At 39.8% G+C, this 23,079-nt stretch overlaps 2 protein-coding genes across 2 annotated transcripts; one reads left to right on the top strand and one right to left on the bottom strand.

Moving 5' to 3' along the window:
* Positions 1-1,744: 1,744 nt before the first annotated feature.
* Positions 1,745-10,376, top strand: LOC131471815 (ribonuclease ZC3H12A). The gene is made up of 6 exons (XM_058648583.1): positions 1,745-1,884; positions 3,493-3,903; positions 5,192-5,331; positions 8,054-8,288; positions 8,446-8,552; positions 8,704-10,376. The coding sequence occupies exons 2-6, from the start codon at positions 3,542-3,544 to the stop codon at positions 9,660-9,662; spliced, it is 1,803 nt and encodes a 600-aa protein (XP_058504566.1). The 5' UTR covers positions 1,745-1,884; positions 3,493-3,541; the 3' UTR covers positions 9,663-10,376.
* Positions 10,377-13,664: 3,288 nt separating this feature from the next.
* On the bottom strand, positions 13,665-19,341 carry LOC131471625 (CAP-Gly domain-containing linker protein 4). Its single transcript, XM_058648263.1, has 8 exons — positions 19,200-19,341; positions 18,581-18,673; positions 18,409-18,478; positions 16,370-16,566; positions 16,203-16,287; positions 16,008-16,131; positions 14,989-15,228; positions 13,665-14,369 (listed from the first exon to the last, which is right to left on the bottom strand). Exons 1-8 carry the CDS (start codon positions 19,251-19,253, stop codon positions 14,312-14,314), a joined length of 921 nt encoding a protein of 306 aa, XP_058504246.1. The 5' UTR covers positions 19,254-19,341; the 3' UTR covers positions 13,665-14,311.
* Positions 19,342-23,079: the final 3,738 nt, after the last annotated feature.

Here is a 23,079-nt window from a genome sequence, read left to right as displayed (position 1 = left end):
TGTTCCCATCAGATTTTGTTAAGAATCTACCCTCTCATGCAGATTATTTGGCAGCTCTTGTAATGTTGAGACAAAAACAATGACATAAGAGACAGGAAGTTGCTAACAGAAGGACACACTTACAGATAAATCCATGCTGGTGAAAACATAACCTCCTTGGCAGATATAAAAAGTCATGTGAGCAGTGGACAAAACTCAAAGAGAGAATGTTAGGACACTGATGAAGGATCAAAACAAACTGGCACACAGAGAGCAGGTGGAGGTAAAGAGGTGGCAAACACTGGCGGACGGGAAATGAGACATGTTGTTTGAGTTTCAAAATAAAACAGGAAATACAAGACTTAACAAGTAATATCAGGAACAAACAGTAGCTGCACTTATAGATGCATATTATATTGTAACTGTCATATAGTGATCACTTAAGTCAAAAAAGAAATGTATAAGTCCTTTATATGTGATGTGTAATAGCAAAGCGATTTGACAGGATCCACATAAACATTTTACTCCAACAACAATAGTCTGGTCAGCAACTCACTGCAGACATTTGTATGAAATCATTTGCATGAATGTATCAAAGCGTTTGTGGAGTGGATTTATTGGATTTATTTCATATATCCACTCAGTTTGGGGGGTTAATGTGCTGGGATTAAAGTAACTCATTTTGTATTAACATTATTAAGCTTAAGCATTGTCTGTGGTCTCACACTGCTGCAAAATAAATGTCATCACATAGCAAAGTAAAACTACTAGGTTTCCCACTAAATATAGACACATTAGAAATGTCTGATAACACCAGTGAGAGATGAAGAGCAGCAGAGGAAAATCAGCTGTGTTTAACCACAATAAACTTAACCCAAGTTATTTGAAAATAATATTTAAAATATTCCTTTTACATGAAGCGTTAAGGTAATACGCTAATGTTACATTTAAATTTAAAACTGTCAAAGATGAAAGGTTTACTTATTAACTTACGGTTTAAACAATCATGTATTTCTGTCTCATTTACTATGAGAAATCACATACTTTAAATATGAACTTAATAAATCAGCAGGCACACTGTGAAAGTACTCCTCTCCAGAAAATACTTAACAAAAATAGTATATTAAGTGGTTTCTATATCATATATATAATTATTTACTGTAGGTTGTGAGCAGGATGTGTGTTATACAATGATAATTTGTTGTTTTGCTCTGAGACCACCAGGGGGCACCTTTGCCACAATTCTTTTTTTTTTACTTTTATTATTTCCCACTCAGGTGTCAAATAATTACTATATATTACAAATGATTTATTATCATTTGTTAAAACTGTATTAAACCCACAAAATTAAATATTATTGTTTTTACATAGTATTTGTATTCTAATTAGCCAACGTGTACTCTTTCAACATTGTACAGCAAGTATTTAATTAATATATTATTTAAACTGTTTTTAAAGACGTACAATAAATATAGTTTCTTGCATATTCCTTGTATTCAAATTCGTTGAAAGGTTTCTTAAGGGCATTGAAAGTTGATTTTAACCCAACATACCTACCTTTGTGTCATTAATTTTCCTTGCCAAAAGTTTGTGTATTGTTTCGACAACAACAATAACCGAATACCAAACACACGGAAGTAGATGTTAAGAAAACACTGTGAGTGACAGCCAAAGGAAAACGTAACACGCACCTTATCTGACATATGCAAATGTGTTTATGGCTCCTGTGTCTCCGTTTGGGAAAAACTTTTTTTTTCTCTCTTTTTCTTTTCTTTTTTTTGAAAGAGGGCGGGGCTGAGAAGAGGAAACACTGTGAACGCTACTGTACTTGGACTCGTTCATAAGAGAAACATAGAACTTGTGACTTATGCCGCTGACGCACGGAGACAAGAACAAACACAGCAGGTAAGTTTACTGTCGCTTCGCCTCTGCGGTGTCATTTGTTAACGAGAAGGAGATAAAGTGAGAGGGAAATGTCGTTTATAACCTTTACACGTAAACCTACCGGCTAACTGAGGAGGAAATGTCCCGTTGGAAACTTCTCCTACTTAGACACACACACACAGTTCCGTACAGTTTTGTGTTAAACTCTGTTTTAAGCTAACATTAGTTTAAAGCAGTAAGTAAATTGTACATCTTCTACCTCATACTGTCTTATAAAGATGACTTATTTTGGTTTAATTTTGGTTAAATATGACTGTTAACATCACTTATGTCGCTGTAAATTACAAAACTTAATGTTTACATGTCATTTATCATGTCATGTGACTTTAATTGTAGTTCCTCTATACAGATAACAAGGAGTGTTATGGAAAATGTCAAAGCAATAATAATGTAGGGAAGTTCTAAAAATGAGCACAGTTGAAACAAGGAATTAACTTTTTCTATTGCTTGGGTGATTATTGTTTGCCTATAGACTAACCCAGCCACTTTATTAGGTACGCCTGTTCATCAATAATCTAATCACCCGGTCACTCAGAGTATTTTGTAATGTAGACGTGGTTAAGAAGAGCAGGGTGAGGAAGAAAATGGTGATTTATCATTGGTTGTCATAGACTTAGACATAGACTCAGAAGTTTCACACAGAACAATCTCTAGTGTTACATGCAGAGAATGGTCCAAAAAACTGAGAAAATCTCCAGTGAGTAGCCGTTCTCTGGGTGAAAATACCTTGTAGGCAACAGTAGCTCAAGTAACCACTTGTTACAACCACACTATTAAGAAGACGATCTCTGAACACAGAACAAGGTGAACCTTGAAGCAGATAGATCTGCAAGTACCACTCCTAACTAAGAAAGTGGCCAGTGTAAATCTGGAATTCTTTGGCACTTTTTTAAGCTCATTGAAAACGAACAATCCACTCCTTGAGCTCTTTTTTTAACAAAGCATTTAGTGGGAAAGTTATGACAAACGTGTGTTCTTCAGGATATTTTAAAGTATAATAGAGATATCAGAGTATTCAAAGATATTAAACCTGTCAGGCTTCGGGGATAATGTGTGTTAAAGACTGTTTCAAACAAACATTTGAATAGGATGTTTTTTATGCTACATTAAGAGGAACAGAAAGGGGAAATGGGATGTTAAAAATTGTGATCTAACGATGAGACGGCAGTTTAGAACAAATGGAGAACTCCTCTTCTCACTCGTGTCTTTCCCAAGCGCGTCAGGGCACTACGGTGGCCTTGGTATACCAGAAAGGATGACATTAACAAGCATTTTGTCATCTGCTGTTAAAGTTCCCATAGACACAGATGTTTTACATTTTACTTTGTAAAAATTATTTAAAGCAAGGCCCTTGCCATATGTACAGATGAAGGCTAATTGTAATGAAAACCAAGCAATTTTTATGGGTATTATGTTCAAACTCTGCCAGTAAATCCCCCAATATCTTATACACACATATTTGAGAAGTAGAAAAACAGATGTTTAATATTTAATTGTGTCAATTGAATATGTTTTTTTTAATTACATGTCATCCTGCTACAGTTAATCTGTGACTATCACCCTGAACAGGATTTAACACGTCTTCTATGCACCTGAGAAGAAGCCCCGATGCTCCATCATGGACCAGGTACTTCCCAGCCGGACCTCACCTTCAGGCCTGCTGGAACCAGACAGTGAGGAGCTCCAGCTCAGAGTGGACTCCTTCAGGAAACTGGGTTATTCTTCAGAGGAGGTCAGGTCTGCTCTGAGGAAGCTGGGGCTCAGCACAGACACCAACTCAGTGCTCGGAGAGCTGGTGAGGAGCAGGACCAGCACTGTGCCCAGCTCTGATGGTGACGACAGGAGAACAGGACCAAAGGATGCTCTCTTGCCTCCCAGTTGGGTCCTTGGATCCAGATTCACACTGCAACCAGGTCACCAAAAGAACATGGAAGCAGAATTGAGGCCTGTGGTTATTGACGGCAGCAATGTTGCCATGAGGTAAAGATGATGGAAAGTCTTATTTTTGTGAGATCTTAAATCTGCAGTATGTAACTTTTGGTGTTTTTTTTTTATTGTTGATTATTCTGTCTCGGTCTAGTCTTCATGAATAGACATTTTGTAACATTATTTTGGTGCAGGCTCTGTCAAGCAATACAATCAGACCTGACTGAGGGAGTGTTTGTGCGTATACAGCAGCAGTGCAGGGGTGGGTGGGCACATGAGGCATTTATCCCTTCAAACTGCTGAACAACTGGTTTTTTCTTAGCAATAGAATTCACTTCTGAAAATGTCCCTTTGTGCTTTTTGTTTTCATTCACCTTCAATTTACCGGGGCAGGGTTGTTTTGACATACAACTCATAACTTCCTGTGTGCAGTGTTGCAATGTCCCCAATTGACACAAGATCAAAACACTGCTATACTGAGAAACACAGACAGACAGACAGACAGTGAAGCTTAATCAGCATCATGTGAACTCATTCAACAGTGTTTGAATGGAGCGCACATTTGTTTGTATTTAAAAGTCACGCGCTGCCATTTCATTATCAGTAATATATCAATATTGTTATAGGTCATATTGGTCATGTTTGAACTTTGCTGTTTCATCAACCTCCAAAGCTAGTGTTTGTCTCCACCCAGTCAAAGTACTACATACTACTGCACGTATACACAGAAGAACAAGACTACAGCAACAAAAACATAGCTATCATCAGGCTGCTACACTTTTTGGGACCAATGAGAAGAGCGATTTTTGCTCTATTAGGTTTCATAAATGAATATTTTTCAGTGCATGGATGTGGGAAGACTCAGAATGGCGCTTGACTTGCTATAAGCTATCAAGTTGAAAGAAGGCATATTGCTACTGGACACATTTAATTCAATAATTGTCTTTTATAACAGCCTAGTTGAGCTTCAACCATAGCTCAACTTAACTGTGCATAATTATAAAGAAACATACAGTATATCAAACTCACTTATCGCCATTGTGAACTCTCACCCTTAAAAAAAAATTCAAATCCTCCACTGCTCTGGAGGTGCTTGGGTTGTTTTTTTTCCACCACCTTGCCTGTGCATGTTTTTGCAAAGGCCACTGCTACAATATGCAAATTCTAGACACACCTAAAAATCTCCACCACTCAGTGTAATATAGGATGTTGACAGAGAGTCATAGCTGGAGGGAAGAACAGTTAAAGGTACACTGTCTGATTTCTTAACGGCTCCCTGTCATTGTGTTTACAGTGAAATTATTCCTACTCATGTTCCCTTGCCTCTTATCTTTTTTTACAGTCATGGCAACAAGGAAGTGTTCTCCTGCCGAGGAATCCAGCTGGCAGTGAATTACTTCCTGGACCGAGGTCATAGTACCATTACTGTGTTTGTTCCGTCTTGGCGCAAAGAGCAGCCCAGACCTGACGCCCCCATCACAGGTGATGATTAAAGAATATGCAGCAAAACAGAGATGGTTCTCATAAGCAGATGGTGAAACCACACACAAAAACATCTCAGTGGTACAAACCACAAACAAATGAGCTCACAACCTCTTCTTTTATTCATTTTTGACTTAAGTCTAGGAACCATGACCTTGTGCGGCATTGTATTTTCTCAACCTGTTCCTAATTCACTTCATTTCAATTCCAATCGAGAGCCAAGTAAACAGAATACAGAATAAGGGTGCTACTTGCTGATTAAAAAAAAGTATAAAAACAATATTTCAAAGAATCTATAGTGAATTTAAAAAGTCTGACAGCCATGAGGACAAAAAGATTTGCAGTTGTTATGTTTTGCAAGCATGAAATGCATAACTACGCCCTGTTGGCAACAGAGTCAATTCTCCTGCAAAGACATGTCCAGTGGAGGCCAGGATGCTTCATGCCTTTTGGAGAATTTGTTGGTTGTCGGTTGACGGTTCAGTCTGTTCCTGTCTTTAACCGTCAGGCTCTGAAAACAGCAAATAAAAGGAAAAGCTAAGGAAACTCTCATTAAAAGGTTGATTCAAAAATAATAATATGTGTAGTGATGAGCATATGCGCAGCAGCAGCATTGGAAGCTGTGTTGAGAATAATGTGGCAAACTGTTTGGGTGAATGTATTGCAGCACACTGACCCTGCATCTGTACCTGATGCATCCTTACAAATACTATAACTATCTTATTTGAGTTTGGAATCGTTCATTGATATAGATTCTCTGAATACATCTACCCCTGAAATCTCATCTAACAGTAGCTGGAGGTATGTACAATAATGTCAGAATATCTTGGCTTGTAACTGGAGGGTTGCTGGTTTGAGTCCCTGCCAGGCCAGGGGCTGTGTTACCCCTGAGAAAGTCACCCAATCCTCATTGTTCATTGTTAATTAGACACTCTAAATTGACCCCAACCCCTGGGGGCACATGCAGTGGTTTGATGGGAGGTCTGCTAAATCAAATATGCGTATCGTTCGCTGTGGTGACCCCTAGAGAAGGAGAAGCTGAAAGCTTTAAAAAAAAAAGAAAAGTACAGTAAAGTCAGACATTCAACCAGTGCCAAAGACACGGTGCGACACAATAAAATAAGATTATGACACAGCTGCTTAAAACCAACTGGCTACAAATTACATTTCAACGTGAACCTTTGAGAGCAGGAAGTGTGGGAACACATTAAACTGGTTTTCTGTAACAGTATCTGTGTCCATGCAGTGAGATGGTGTGATAATTCACGTGCTGTGTTTGTGGCATACATACTGGGTGCTACATTTCTCACAGCTGAGAGTCACACTGGAGTTAACGCGTGTATCTGAAACATCTAGATTAAAATCCGCATTTCTTTGCATTACAACATGTCAAACAGCAGAGGAGCCGCCTTTGGCAGGTCGTGTTTTCATAGCGGTCACGATTAACTCCCAACAACAACTTCAACAGGAAGAGTTCGGGTGTGCTTTTGAAACTGATGCATCATCACCTTGTGGCTCTCAGGGTTTAGTAACTGCAGCTTGGGTGGAGTAAGCCAAGGGATCTATTTTCAAGTTAGTGAACAAGGAAGTTAAAAAAAAAAAAAGTCATTCCTGGGAAAGCCCCACCAGGAAGTACAGCAGTGTTTTTACTTCCACACCTTCTTTAGTGTGAAGTAAAGGGTGGAGTTAAGTGTTGGCAATCATCTACAGTCAGGGACTGAGGGCACCCTGAAAACACAAACAAGTGTTTTTGAGTGGTTCATTGTAATTTTGATTGATTTCACTTCACAAATGACAGATTTATTGTTTCCCCTCAGTACACAGGTAGAGTAATATGTTATTTTGTACACATGAGGTTAAGACAGGAGATGTAATGCCTTCTCTGATGTCGCTGTGTTCTGTCGTTTGTATGGTTGACCTTTTTATTTCTAGCTTTGTTGCTTGACCGTGTGGCTGAGGATAATGATAAATGTACGTCATGTTACACAACAGATGTATGCAGTTAAAAGCTTGCGATTACACAGAGTTTACAGGTTTTTTTGAAGTGTGGATGTTTGATGCGTTATCAGCCAACTGCCAAAGTGATGAAAGGAAAAGGTGGTTTTAGCCACATAAAATGATAAAATCTACGCCTGCTTAAGTCTAAGAATAGGTTTGTCGCTTTATCTTGGAAAATGACGTAATTCTCCCACATCAAGGTCCACAGAGAAAATATTTGTTTTCCACTTGCTGGGTTAGGGTTAGGGTTAGCTGCTGGTCTAATGCTGAATTGTTTGATATGTTTGTGTCACTTCAGTAAATCTGACCTCAGGATTCCAAACACTAAAGTCACAGGATAACATATTTGAATTTAATAATGTGGGCAGCAGTGGCTCAACAACTCCTGTGTTTCATGAAGTAATATCACTGATTTTCTTTATGGACTTTAGTGCAACAAGTAAGTGGCTTATTTTTTTATTTTTTATTTTTTTTTAAAAAGGTGGGAGTGACACAAACTGGCAAACACTTAAGCAGTTTTAGATTTTATTGTTTATTGGCACATATATTTCTTCCCTTCTGTCCTTGGTGACATATTTGTGAGAGCAAATTTTCCACATGGGTCTATGGTAACGGTGGCACTCCTGCGAGGTCACTGTTGATAACACATCAATACCTCATACAACCCCACTGAAAAGGTCCAAAAGTTCATTCTGACTGTGACATTGATTGCTTGCACTTTCAGATCAACACATTCTCATGGAGCTGGAAAAGCGTAAAATTGTGGTCTTCACTCCCTCGCGTCGAGTCGGGGGTAAGAGGGTGGTTTGCTACGATGACCGCTTCATTGTCAAGCTGGCATACGAGTCGGACGGAGTGATTGTATCTAACGACACCTATCGGGACCTCCAAGGAGAAAGACCCGAGTGGAAGAAATGCATAGAGGAGAGGCTCCTCATGTACTCCTTTGTGAATGACAAGTAAGTAATTAGTCTGTTTCTCCGCCTGAGCCTGTGAGGTTTCACATTTTCCTTTCAGGTGTTAATGTGGCTCCAGAGGGCATTTTATAGCATGACGGAAACATAATTAGGGCCTCACCTATCTTATTAACAATCAGGGTTTTTTTTTTTTGTCCAGGTTCATGCCCCCTGATGACCCGCTGGGTCGCCACGGCCCCAGTCTTGACAACTTCCTCAGGAAAAAGCCTCTGCTTACAGAGCAGAAGCGACAGCTCTGTCCATATGGTGAGATGCTGTTTGCATATAAATCAGGAAGTGATTTCCTCTAGCTTCAAAGTATTCTGCTACAGCACATGCACTGTTCCACTCTTTGAGAGATGTATGACAGCAGATTGTGGCTCCTTAATGAATTGATATTTTTTGTGTTTTTATTCAGACAAAAAGTGCACATATGGCATCAAATGCAAGTTTTACCATCCGGAGCGAGTAAACCAGTCCTACCTCTCTTTGGCTGATGAACTGAGAGAGAAAGCGCAGATGTCTACATCAAAAGAAGACAAGAATGCCAGATCATCACCCAGACAGGTTCAGATTGATACTGGGCCTGGTCCTAATGCAAGTTCCCATCCCCGAGACTCGAAAGCAGATCTCAGTGGTGATGGGCAAAGTTCTTGCATTAGTCGCATTAGTGAAAATCAAATGTACTGGGAGGACCCAAGAAACGGTTCAAATCTCATATCATTAGGTCTGTCATCAGTGCCCAATCATCGCTATGGCAACATCTCTCATGAGTACCTGGATTCTGGCTTTGGCTCTTTTGAGAGCCAGTACTCTAATCACTCACACTGCCTTGGCAACTCCCTCAGGCCCACGTCCCAGCAGCAACCTGTGCATTTAGGGAAAAATGACAGCAGCCACTCGTGTAGAGGCTGTTCCCATGCAGCTCCCTCAACAGCTCACCAACAACGACACAGAAGCCTGGACTCTAACTGTCAACCCAACTATCCTCACATGTTCCCACCAAGCGTGCCACAACAACACAGTCTCCCCAGCCATCTCCACTATAGTGGAGCCCTCCATCCTCAGCAAAATTACTGGTCAGATCCCTTCCAGGGGATTCCCCAATCCAGGACATCATGTCATCTCCCACCTTCACACTCCCACAACTCCTGCTCTTGCTCCTACAGAGGCCATGAGTACCACTCCTGGGGCCAACAGCAGCCGTCTTCTGCTGCTGCTTTCGACCCAGAAAGGATGGAGCTCCGCAAGAAACTGCAAGCCATTTTCAACCCGCATCAGGTGGACACGGTGATGGAGATGTTCCCACATCTGATGGATGCGGAGAAACTGGCCGCAAACATTCTGAACCTGAAGGCGCAGGGAGGAATATTCTGATGATTTTCATTCCTCTTCTGCCCTCTTGAGACATTATTAGCACCTAGGCTAACCTGAGAAACTTCTACTGTCTTTAGCCCAATGATTAAGGCCTGGGTCAGACCTTATATGTGTGCATGCCAGCAGAGGCTCATGATGGTCCGTGTGACATAAGTGTCGTCACCCGACACACCTGTGACTGACCGCACATTCTTCCTGTAACACAACCCTCTCCTGTTTAGTTGGTGACACTCTCTTTTGTTGTTGTTGTTGTTCAAAAGAGACAACAAAGAAGACAATAACCGTGGATGCTTCCTTGAGGTTATACGAGAAGTTCCTCTGGCGATCACAAGGGATGAGCGGATCAGTCCAAATATTGGTAGTACTGATGCCAACGTTGGTAAAGGAATTTTACTTAAAGAAAACACAAGTAAAGCTGGTGTAAAAGTGCAATGAAAGCTCATTTCGGAAAAAACAAAAACAGTCATTCTTCTCCACTTAAAATTTTTCTGATAATTTAGAAAATTACAGTAATTTTCTAAAAAAAAAAACTGGCACTTAATGACACAAACACATGATACAACACACTGTACTTGCAGCCATGTATGCTCGCTGTAACGCTCGTGACGCTTTTTAAAAGTGGCGGCTTTGATTCTTGTGTTGGACGCCGCGCTCATGACTCTCCCAGGGGCCGTCAGTCTGTTGACGTCACATTTTAGTATTGGCTCAGCTCACTAGGAAAAAATCACCAGGTACTGGTGCCATGCCGTGCTAGAACTGTATAATGGAAAAGCACCATTAGATACCTGGGGAATTGGTATCAGTATTTAGTATCAGTATTTGGTATTGTTGATTCTGGCCTTGCGTTTACTTGGTACCGGATCAATATCAAATGTTGCAGTATGGCACACACTACTGGTGAGAAATTGCCATTACTGGAATGAAATGTGAGATCAAGTACACATATTGTGTGGAACCTTCACATTTTACGTACACGTGCATGCAATAAAATGACCTATGGCTAATTGCAAAACTGTTTTGTTGAAATCAAAGGGAAAGTTTGAAAAATCTGTTCTGACGTTGTAGTCAAATGTGACCTTGTCATCCATTTTCTGGATTTGTCTTAATTTTTTAAAAAGGTGCCTCTAGACCAAAAAGAGTTTTGACTGAGATTCTAGAGTTGTGACTGTTGATGCATATTGTGTCTATATGATCTATATCATAAGTTCTCATGCAATATGAATTGCTGTAAGTGTTACTTATTCTTGTAATCTTCACTGTAGTTCTCTAGAACAGCTGCCTGCTGTTCACTGGGTGCCAATCTTGTCCTGTCATGACAAAGCCTTTACAGTAAATTCATACTTACAAGGAAACGGAAGAAAGAAAAAAAAAAAAAAGTTGGGACTTGAATCTGTCGGTGTGTCATCACCTGGTTCCTGTAAGTCAGTATCAGTTTCATGATGATGAACTACTGTGAGATTCAAAATGATATAAAAAAAATAATAAAAGTATGGAATGTATGTTCTCTCACACTTAATTAAATTCCTTGTTGTAAATAACTGTTAGGAAAACACTGACTGTAAGAGGAAAGAAAAGCAAGTCACTGGAAATAAAGACAAATGTCAGATATCATGTTTCCTGTTCTTCGATAGAGATTAGTGCTGCACTGGTTTTTCATTAGTGCAGCTATTTTTTTTCTGTAAATAGGTCAGACTCGGTGAAAGCGTGGGTTGGCACTTACTCGTGCTTACATCATAAAATATTGCTTAAAATTCCTACTGAATTTCGCAATGCACTTCCGATTAAAAGTTTCCAAACACTTCGCTTATTCCAGCTGTTTGAATTTATTTGAATCCATTTGAATTTATGCAATCCAAAGAATATAACAAACGGAGATTTGTTTTATGGTGTGACTTTGGCGTTTGAAGTACTTTGTTGGAGTTCACTCAAGAAAGTGTACTTAAAGGTGAGATACAATAGTAAAATGTGTAGACTTTATTTAGACTTTTGTGAAGTAGCTAAAATCTAATTTTGTGTTCCCATTATTGGCTTTCAGAGCTTCTGTCTCATGCTGGATCTTGGCAAAATGGGCCTTTACAGCGCAGTCAGTGCTGTCTGGGCTTGTCTTTTTAATGGTGTCAGGGTGTCGTAAAAATGACAGTTCCAACACTCTCTTTGTACAGAGGGTGGTGTGTAAGTACTCAATAAACATTGTCATATAGGAAATTGTTTGCACATGAAACTATGAACTACTGTATGTTCATGTGTCCAGGTCACAGCTTATATTTGTACCAGTTAAAGGAATAGTTCACCAATTTAGCATTTAGCTTTGTATTACTATAATAGGGGGAGTGTTTTTTTGAAAAATTATGCTTCTCAACCTCAGTTTCCCCTGAGTTGAGAAATATCTTCATTCTGTGTTTTTTGCTACTCGCCCACCAGTGACACTTGGTCCTGTTAGCGTAACTGTTAGCAAAGATGGAGGACACTGTTTACATTCTGGGAATGAGGTCCCGCCCCCTACGAGTGGGTCTAAAAGAGTCACTGGTGGGCACATAACAAAAAATAATAAAAAAAATGTTCTCAACTCAGGGGAAACTGAGGTTGCTAAGCACAATATTTCAAAAATACTCCCCCTATTCTAGTAATACAAAGCTAAATGCAAATCGGTGAAGTATTCCTTTAAAGATTCTTCACTGTACTCGTAGTAGGTAGTAGATTTAAAAACAGACGCAGCTAATGCAACATAGATAGGTCTCAAAAAAGATAGTTTTCCACTCTGTCGTTCCTGTTCCAAGCTTGAGCAAATCATAAACCCACGTTGTCCTAGTGTGTGAGGGGAAAGGTCAGTCAGTGTTTGTGTATGTGGGTCTGTACGCCGGCTCAAGTAAACGAACATCCTGTTACTGATCAGTGAGGGAGATTTGACTGATCTATGAATTTCTGTCATGACTTTTGCAGTGGAGGTGTGGCATGTGCTGTTTGTGTGTCAGTTACTGAAGGAAGTATTCATTCCTCAGCTACTGTGACTGGAGAACAGTTGAGCAAAGCTCCATATGGCCTCTTTAACTTAGGAATTCAATATACTAAGCTAAAGTGTGTTTGTTTATAGTATAACTAAAGCACTATTTTAGATGTAAACCAGTGCATATGTGTATCTAATAATGTTCTTTGCTGATCCAGGTGTAAATCTTCACAGTTTAGTGTCAAGTATGGAAATTATACATCGACTGCCTCTCTGGTCCAACACCAGATACTGCATTTAAATTTTGCCATTGGCTTTTTGAGTCCACGCTTGCATGGTACACACTTTTGTCACCTTCTTATCTAATCAGCGCGAGGCTCATTGTCCAAGACGCCTAACAATTTTTATTATAAACGCAAGACTTGAAGCGCAGTGTCAGCGACTGAGAGGCTAAAACGAGAGTAGGTGAATAAGCATAGGTTTTTTTTATCGTATTGGTGCTTCAGCCATATTTAAATGTTATTATATATTATATAGACTTGAAACATGTCCCAGAGTGGGAAAAGTTTCCGTGCAGACAACAAATACACTACTTGGGGAAAAAGATGACATCATTAGTACGAGCTGGTTTTCACTGTCCCTATCTTCGTCATGATTGTCGTCATCATACTCTTGTGTTAAGATAAAATAATCCTTTAATCGCCCCTGTGGGGAAATTTGCAGTGTTACAGCAGCAAACAAAGACAACAATGTAAAAAGTACAAGGAAATAAAGACTATTAAATACGTGCAAGGCAACAATTGAAAACATTGTTTGAGAACACAACACGTCCTGTTCTCAGTGACTTCAGACAAAATAAGTGTTGAAGATTAACAGTGAAAATGAATAGAATTAATTTTTTTTTTAGTGTAGCGTTGCAGCAAAAGATAATTTCTGTGTGAATATGGCCTCTATGAACATGTCACAATGCTGCATCTTGGTGTCAGATGTCACTACCAGACCACGCCCCCTGCACTGACCCCCCCACTCTTCCGCCCTTCTCCGCTCCCTCACTCAGCTCTCACCCCACTTCATGGCATTCTTCAAAATCAGGCATTGGGCAGAGTTACCCTCAGAAGAGGAGGTTTGTTTCCCCATTAAGTGTATAATCACTTTAAAATAAAAAATAATTTTGCTTTTATAGCCTAAGAATACGCCTTTACGCCGCCCGTCTTGACCAGATCAAACCAGCCAAAGAATGTTTCATAGAATTATATATTTTCAGGAATGTGAAGGCCACCTTCAGTGCCTGTTGTGAGTCGCAATCTGCAGTCTCACCATTAGATGTCACTAACCTGCTGCTGTTCCTTTACACATCACAGTATACATGTAATATTTAGCATTATATGTAACATTTATTGTAAATTCATTCAGTCCCTCCCCACATTTCTCCAGGAGTCAAACACACATGGGAAAAATGTTTTAGTCTCACTCCTGAGCAGGTTTTCAACATCTATAGCTTTCTGAAGTCTGACTTCATGTTTCGAATTCCATCTTTCTCTGTGAAGTCGTGACACTGTAATATTCCTCTCCCGCCACCATGTCTGATGACATCATATTTGTATTATTATCTGTTTTGCTTTAATGTATGTACATAAGTCTCATTATAATAAGGAATCATGTCCATGGCTGTTGGCTCTCTATTTCATTCCGAGCTTGTTTTCGCTCATTCCCAGGCCATCAGTAGTTTGTGGAAAGGTACAAAGGCTCCATAACCAGGTTTACTGCAAAAAAGAAAAGGTATAAATGAATATTGATGCATGTTGACATGTCACCTATTTAACATTAGGGTAATGGTTAGTATCATTGTGCCGAGAAGACAGGATTTATGGATTCATACCAAGTTTCCAACCACAAAATGTGGTCTGTTTAGTGCCATTGTCAGCACTGAACTCAAATGAGTTCATGTTCCAAGTGTGGAGTAAACACCTCTTTTCTTAATGCTGTAATTTGAGCCTCTCATCATGACTTCAGCCTGAGATTTGCATTTTAGCTTAGAATTCACTCAAGTATGTCTCAAGGCAATGTTTATCTCACCCTTAAATCTGAGGTGTTGTGCTTCACATTCTCAGAAAGCCTTTTGTGTGACTTCTGCGTATTCATTCAAGTCTCGAGGTATCACACCTTAATAACAGAGGCGTGACTGGAAATAGAGCAACATAAAGTTGAACATTTAAACATAAAGATTTATACAATCCACTTGACTTGCCTTTAGATTGAAAACTGTGGCTATGATGACAGAAAAGTAGTGAGTGAGTGAGTGGATTCAGAGCTCAGCCCTGAATGCTTAAGGAGCTGCAAGTTGCTCCTGATCACACAAAAATAACAAATGAGATCAGTTACCATTCAAAGTAGCTGTGTCCCTTGTGGCTGCCGTCATGCAACCCGTGATCAGGAGTCTGCAGCTCCACACCAAGGTGGAGATCTGCCTCCCCCTGCAGGTGACCCAGGAAACAGATTGTTCCTGTGCTGATCCGTCCAGACGGAAGCATGAACCTGACCCGGTGACCCAGCTGCAGGTCCATGGGGGAGTGAGGGATAAAAACCCGGTGAGGCCCTGGGGATGTCATCCATGATCTCATACTGTATAAGAACAGACAATAAAGATTGTAAAGACATTAACTACATATAAGAATTTCTAAGCTTTTTATTTTGACTTGAAATCCCAATTTGAAACAATACCATTAGCAAATCGCAATTTAATTTAATTTCCTTATGTTCTATACCAATTTTAAAAAATGCAATATATATAAACGTGAGAAAAATATTCAATCTTTATATCATTCTTGTAGTTAATAGTTGTGGTGGAGTCTGAAATCTATAACACAGTAAATATTGAAATAACGATTGACTCAAACGTTGTATTGCAAATCACACCATAGTTGCAGAATATATGAAAAATTGCAGAATAAACAACTGTGGTTTTTTTCTGTGTTAATATAAACTGAGTGATGCTGCCATGAGGGAACCATGGAAAGCAGTAGGCTCATTGTTTTGACGTTAACTACTATTTTATGTTTTGTAATAATTAAAATACACAGTTTTAATGTTATTTGATCACAGGGACTTCTGTGTGTGTCACTAAGGTAAATTCAAACAAATGAATTAAATTAAAATACCAAAGTCACATGTAACATATTTGATACAGGGCCTGTGCAGGTGCTGTATGTGCTTGAAGTAAAATCATTGATTTTCTCTTTGGAGTTTGGTGCAACAAGTAAGTGGCTCACTAATTAAAATTTAAAGGGAGGAAAAGTGTTTGTGTGCTGTGATATGAAATAGTATAAATATAGTATAGTATGGCTAATCCAGGGTTTCTCAAGCCGAGTCCCAGCCCTGCTTGTTTCCCTGCTCCAACACACCTGGACGCTGAAGATGAGGAGGAAGCCAGTCTCGAGCTCAGTGCTGAGGATGAAGATAACTGGCAGTCTGATGAACTTCTCCCACAGGAGCCACAGTGCTGACACTTATATCTCGAGAGACCACCTGTTCATGTGAAAACAGCATTTTTTTCCCTTCATACAAAGATTTACGCCTCATATTGTCGCTATACTTACTTGAGCACTCCTCAAACATGTCTCCATTGTCCACTCCTGACTCGCCCAGGTCATCACCGCTGGTCCCTCCAGCCTCAGGGGCCGGCTGAGGAGACGGAGGCGAGTTTTCATTAATGAAGTCATAAACACAACCTCATCTCTGCCCACTCACACGTTCACAAACACACCTGATTACGTAGTTCTTCCTGTTTTCTTTGCAGTGAGGCGAACCTCCGTTCCCATGACGCTCTCTCACAGGCAATCCTGGTCTTGAGAGACAAGATGTCTTTTTCGGCTTTGGTCAGTCTCTTAGTGAGGGCAGTCGTGCGGTCAGGGCTTCCAGGTATGGCTGCAGTCCCTTTCCTCTCAAAACCTGACAAAGTCACTTCACACCAGATATTAACACTCAGTACACAGAACAATACAGATTATACATGTTATAGTATATGTATCACTGAGAGACAGACTCTAATTCAATATGTACATTACATAACATGCTGTAAACACCATACATTGTATATATAAGTCTATTTTTTATTATTTTCAAGCATTTTTTTTCTGTTTAAATGTCTAATGTTTACAATGTATGTTTACTATTGATCACCTTTTTACTCACTGTTCTGCTATAATATTACAAATTTCCCTTTTATGAGACTAACAAAGGCTTATCTTATTGTATCGTATCTTATCTTCCGCCTGTAAGATGTGATTCTTGGTGCTGGAGGCTAACTACACTGCCTGGCCAAAAAAAAGGTCGCCACCTAAAAAAAAGGCTCACATACTCATTGGACCATCTTTAGCTTTGATTACTCACTCATTCACTGTGGCATTGTTTCCATAAGCCACTGCAATGTCACAAGATTTATTTCCGTCCAGTGTTGCATTGATTTTTCACCCTGATCTTGTATTGATGATGATGGGAGAGTCGGGCCACTGAGCAAAGCCTTCTCCAGCACATCCCAAAGATTCTCTATGGGGTTAAGGTCTGGACTCTGTGGTGAAAATGATGTCTCATGCTCCCTGAACCACTCTTTCACAATTTGAGCCTGATGAATCCTGGCATTGTCATCTTGGAATATGCCCATGTCATCAGGGAAGAAATCGATGGAATAATCTGGTCATTCATTATATTCAGGTAGTCAGCTGACCTCTTTCTTTGGGCACATAATGTTGCTGAACATTTGCTTAGTTAAAACCAGGTGGCCACTTTTTTTTTGGCCAGTTAGTGTATTTTATTGCACTTTTCCACAACACAGTTTCAGCACGACTCGTTCAGCTCGGCTCGACTCTACTCTGGGTTTTTCTTGCTTTTCCATAAGTGATACTACCTCGTACCTGGTGCTTTTGTTGGTACTGAAATGTGACATGGACAGACTGCTGGCCACTGATTGGTCAGAGAGTTTCGTCACTGGAAGAGTCATGAGCGCCACGCAAGTCCGACACAACAATCGAACCGAACAATGTTTGTAGTGTTGTGCTGCATTCCATTGACGTCAGAACTCCTGGAGCTCCATTTAAATAATAAACAGCACGACTGATTCACTGTGAAACAACTGAAGTGGCAGAAGTGCTTTTAATGGTAAAAGTAGCAGTGTTTGTTTGATGGGAACAGTCCCACGAGTTCATCAAAACATCAATATTTCTTCAACTTATTGTCACCTGATTCAGAACTATCTATGACACTCTGCAAAGACTCCTGGCATTTTGGGTTGATGAGACCATTTTTTAAATTATTTTAAATGACAAATTTAAATATCTTTAAATACACATTAACATGAATCCAACATGTTACAGCAGCGACAGATAGAGGCAGAAGACGTTATCTTTCAGTCAGCAAAAACATTAATATTTTGTAAAATAATATAATATAATATATTAACATGGAAATGATTTTAATAGCTCAGTACTGTCTGAAAAATAACAGGTATGTATATATACACATGGCAGTGGCACAAAGAGGCCATCACAAATTTTCGTCTCCACATTTATGTTGACATAATAACACGGTACGTCCCTGCTCCATCAGTTTGGGGGTTGAAGACCCCTGTACTCAAGAATAAACAAGGGGGTGTCAGGAATATGGGGTGGGAGGGCCTTTGTGTCTCTGAAGAAAACAATAGTTTGTTGTATACTTCCCTATGAGATGCAATGAAATCCCCCACACCTAATCCCTTAAATCATTATTATTATTATTACCAGTCAGTCTAAATTAAATCTAAATCCTTACCTACAACCTGTCTCTCCTCTGTAACGCGTTGTTCCCTCGGTAAGAATTTGATTGCATTGTACGGGCAAATCTGCAGGGGGAATATAGACACAACTTTTTTTTTTATTAACTATAAATACCAATGTTTGAGATATCCACACCGAAATGCAAATGACAAATATCTTGCACTCACCCACAGGAACCTGCAGGTGCACAGAATCCCCTTGAGTGTCCACATACACACATTCCACAGGATATAAGCTGTCATGTTGAAGCATTTTCCTGACTAAAGACAGACAGAAATCTTTATTAATGAATGTATTTGTCCATTCCGGCTGTTGTAGAAACATGGCAGCAACAAGATTGCGGCCTCCATATAACAAAGCCCTTACACATGTTCAAAGGCTACAAATACCAAACCTTATTTATTTTAGAGTGCATATACACTCATAAAAGCTTACTTGGGTGGTATTATATTTAATTTCTGCCAATAAAACCTCCTAAATGTTACACACAGGACCTTTAAATGATAGTTCATCTCTATATTTCGTTATATTGTTGCCAGGGTTTTACTACAGCGTGTCAGTGATTCCCAAACCTTTTAAAGGTGATAAACCATCACAAAGCAAGTGACAATATAAATTGTGGCTATTTTTGCTACAGTTTTGACTCATTTTGAATAGGTAAACCAGCCATTTCCAAGTAAGCTTGATATATTAATCACAAGTTAATTTTAGGCATGTCTCTGTGATAGAAAGAACAAGTGATGAAAGCGTAGAATTAGATACATACAAACAGAGCTGGACACTGACCTTGGCCTGAAGCTGAACTGCAGATTGGGAGGAAATAATCCCATGTGAGTTCATCACAAAACAGTGGCTCCCATGTTTGCTCACTGGGCCTCTGTCCTGGTCCAGGGTGAACGCTGCGGTGTAGAGCACAGAGCTCACTGACCTGTCGCTTCATACAGTAGCAGGTCTGACGACTGCTGGCTCTGTAAATCTGCTCTAATCTTCTTAGTCCTGCAGTAACACAGTGCTGAGCCTGAACGATAAACAATGAGACTCCTCATGTTGACACTGTCGTCGGAGGATTCCACCTGTTTGTGTTTGTGTGTGTGACTTCTGACATTTTCAGTTCAACATTCAACAAATATTTACTGATCTTCTTTTTTATAGAATGGACACATGCAATTTTGATGATTTACATGATGATGAGGAGGAAGCCAGTCTTGAGCTCAGTGCTGATGATTTCTCTGGGGAGGTTCCAAGCGAACTGAGGTGACACTATGCGTGACGTCGCCAGACTGCCGGCCACTGATTGGTCAGAGTGCCGTCCCAGGAAGAGACGTCCGACACAAGAATCAAGCCGATCAGTGCCGAACTGTAGACCAGTTAAAAAGACTTAACAATCCTAAAAACGTGGGTTCATCTCCAACAATTACCAGGGAAACCATTAGGGAAATGTCTAAAATCTCAATATTTAACAGAGGAGTCTGGTGTATTTAGTGACAGCACTGCTGATCGCGAGCAGCAACCGCATCACACACCCTGCCGCTTTCAGTCCAGTGACTGTGTCAGACGGTCATAGAGGAAGTGCTGAACAAATATCTGTGATTAACTGATTCTAATGATTCAGTTACACTGAAAACAACTGCTTTACAAGTTACTAGTCACTCGTTACTCTACCCACGTTAAGTAGGTACTTTTTTGTAGTGGAAAACCAACCCAAACCGTGCCGTGCCGTGCCGTGCCGTGGCGAGGCGGGACCATAGTGGAAAAGGGCTATAATAGTGTTTGTACCAGATGCTAATTTCCAACACTTGTCCTTTAGAAGGACTTGTATGACAGAAATTGACAGAAATAGATGGTGAGAATATATAAAATGAGTACAAAAGTATGAAACATGCAATAAAAAATACAATTAAAAAGACATTTAAACATGACATTTCATATTAACCTAAACATGGTTTATTACTGAATCAGCCAGGATTTTAAAAATTGTGAAGTTTGCAGCTGATTTCAAAATTTCAGGTAGCAAGTTCCAAGATTTACAGAAAAGTAAAAGGATGGAGGTTTGTAAAGATTTTATTTCCAGAAAAGTTGGGACATCTATGAACAACTAGGCTGCTGAAGAACCAAGGAGTTGCAGATTGAGTCATTAAAAATGAATATTTATGAGCCATCCAATCCACTTTCTTTCCGTCCAGTCTATTGAACTTCCTATATAATCCGATATAACTATAAATTCAAAATGTATACTTACAAATGACACACTATATGAGGAGGTCTACAATCTTAATAGGATTCTCATGTGAGATGAGTACATGTACGTGCACCAAACAGAGTGTGTAAATATCACTATTCTGTGAAGAGTGCTGCGTCACAAACAGCGCAGCAGATTCTGTTTGTTTAACAAATAAATCATTGCATTGTCTCACTGTTGGGAAATCAAGTTTGAAAAGGTATCGCATTTTTCCCCCCTTTTGTTATTCGCAGTGCCAGCGTTTTTGGTTTCAGCGTAATCTGGACATTCAGTTGAAATGTGAGCTTTCTGTCAACATGGTTAAATGCAATCTGTGAGCGGGAGTACACATGTTCGGTTTACGCGGTCAGTCTCTTGTTTGGTGTGCATTGTCGTGTGTTCCTGCAGTCTGCTTTCAGCGACACAGGTCATGTCGGCACACATGATGCACAAACACACAAGCAAAACAATAACGCTGGATTCCTGATATGGAGATATAAAATGACCTTTCCGTCATGTCGTTTTCTTACTGTTCATTTTTGAAATGTGAATAATTTAGATAGACATACTGTATATAAGTAAAGTCATGCTCGTGTTTATATAAATATAGTGTACAGGTAATAACCATGTTTATTGGGATGCAGATTATTTATGCATATGAACTGTTTTTTGTGTGTAAATGTATTAAACACTTAGACATAAAGAACATGAAATTCTTCTTCATGAAAACAGGATATTGTATTGATTACAATACAATCTTGGAACACACAGCAGATCATTTATAAAGAGTGGAGGTAATCTTCTGGTTTGCTTGGTTGAAGCTGAACAGGAAGTGATTGCGTTCCATTTGTAGTTGGATATTTGATATTTCTGATGGATTGCCCCCTGAACACCGGCTTCTTTAGCCGTTAATAGCACTTCTGTCGTATTTGTTTCACAGTAACTCAGTCGTACACATAGTACTGATGAACGGCAGCCCTGACACTGGTATCTTTCAACTCAATGAGTGTTTTTCCACTTTTCCATGATACAGTTCTAACTCGACTCTACTCGGTTTGGTATCAGTCACGTTGTTTTCCATAACTTCATAGTACCTCCTCATGTGGGCGGGACATCTGCCATGATGCCGTTTTAAACGCGACACAAACACACCAACCAGTGACGGGCAAAGCAGTTGTTTTCAGTGTAACTGAATCATTAGAATCAGTTCATTAAAAAGATTTGTTCACAGAATGATTCAGTATTTCTTGAATGACCGGCGCACAGACTCCGCATTTTAGTATCGACAGCTCGCTTGGAACCTCGTCAGAGCAGGTACAAAAAAAGGCAGCAGGTACCAGGTACTATCACTGATGGAAAAGCAAAGAAAATGAGTCAAATCGAGCCAAGCCGTGCTCGAACTGTATAATGGAAAAGCGCCATTAGTGAGTTTAGGGTCCACAGAAGGAGTGAGGTTAGGGTTAAACAAGGCTAGGCAGTAAGTTAAAGACAATGACAATAACACATTAAAAAAACAGATTTACCTTCACTGCGGTGTTCGTTTAAATGAGCATGTCGCGTGCTATCGACACCTCGCCGCAGCTATTTCTTGACGACACACCCGTGGTACCAGATTGCTGTTAGTTATGTGACCATTTTAAAAACCTAACTATGGGTCGTAATCTGCTGCTGCTGCTACAAACGATCATTAGGGTCCTTTGTGATGGAGGACAGGCTCACACCAAGGGGCGACTCCACTGGCTGTAAAACCAGGTTTGAATGGACACACCGATAGTTCCTGAGGAATTAATGGTCTCTATAGTTAGTTTGAATAAGAACATGATGCCCATTTTTTTAATTGTGTTCCTGTTTTCCTGAGGAAAATAGACAATAAAGCACATAGAATATGAGGTGATGTGATTGACAGCTGGTATTGTCTAAACTATCAAAATGGCTTCAGCCAAAATCTCGAAAATCTCGAGGCTTCAGATTCCTGGTCACTCGCAGTGAAAATCTCAGCATCTTGAGCTCTTTACCTCATATTTAGTAAAAGTAAAACAACAATTGATTGCATTGAATGCACAAAATCAAACCAAACACATGAGTCGACACAAATCCAAGTGGCAAGGGGTCGTGATGTCACCCACTGCAATCTAGAATTCCCATTTTGAAGCCTCGAGATTTTGTGAACCAAGGCTCATACTATCATGAGACAATAGCAGCTTGCTTGATTCGGGGGCTCAAACTTAATCACTTTACTGCTTAAACATGGACTTTAGGTAAACCTTTTAGCCCTCAGTGAAATGATATTGCTTGTCTAAAAGCATGCATTGACTTGATACAGCTATAAGACTTGCTAGAAATATTTTACCTTCCAGTGCTCATGATGTCCAGGTGCAAACTGATATGCAGCTGAGGGGGGAGAGATCAGAGAAACGTTGTGGCAGGGTGTGGCATCAAAAACAATCA

Source organism: Solea solea, chromosome 13, assembly GCF_958295425.1.
Source record: "Solea solea chromosome 13, fSolSol10.1, whole genome shotgun sequence".
Taxonomy (NCBI): domain Eukaryota; kingdom Metazoa; phylum Chordata; class Actinopteri; order Pleuronectiformes; family Soleidae; genus Solea; species Solea solea.
This window is presented reverse-complemented; position numbering and strand designations above follow the sequence as displayed.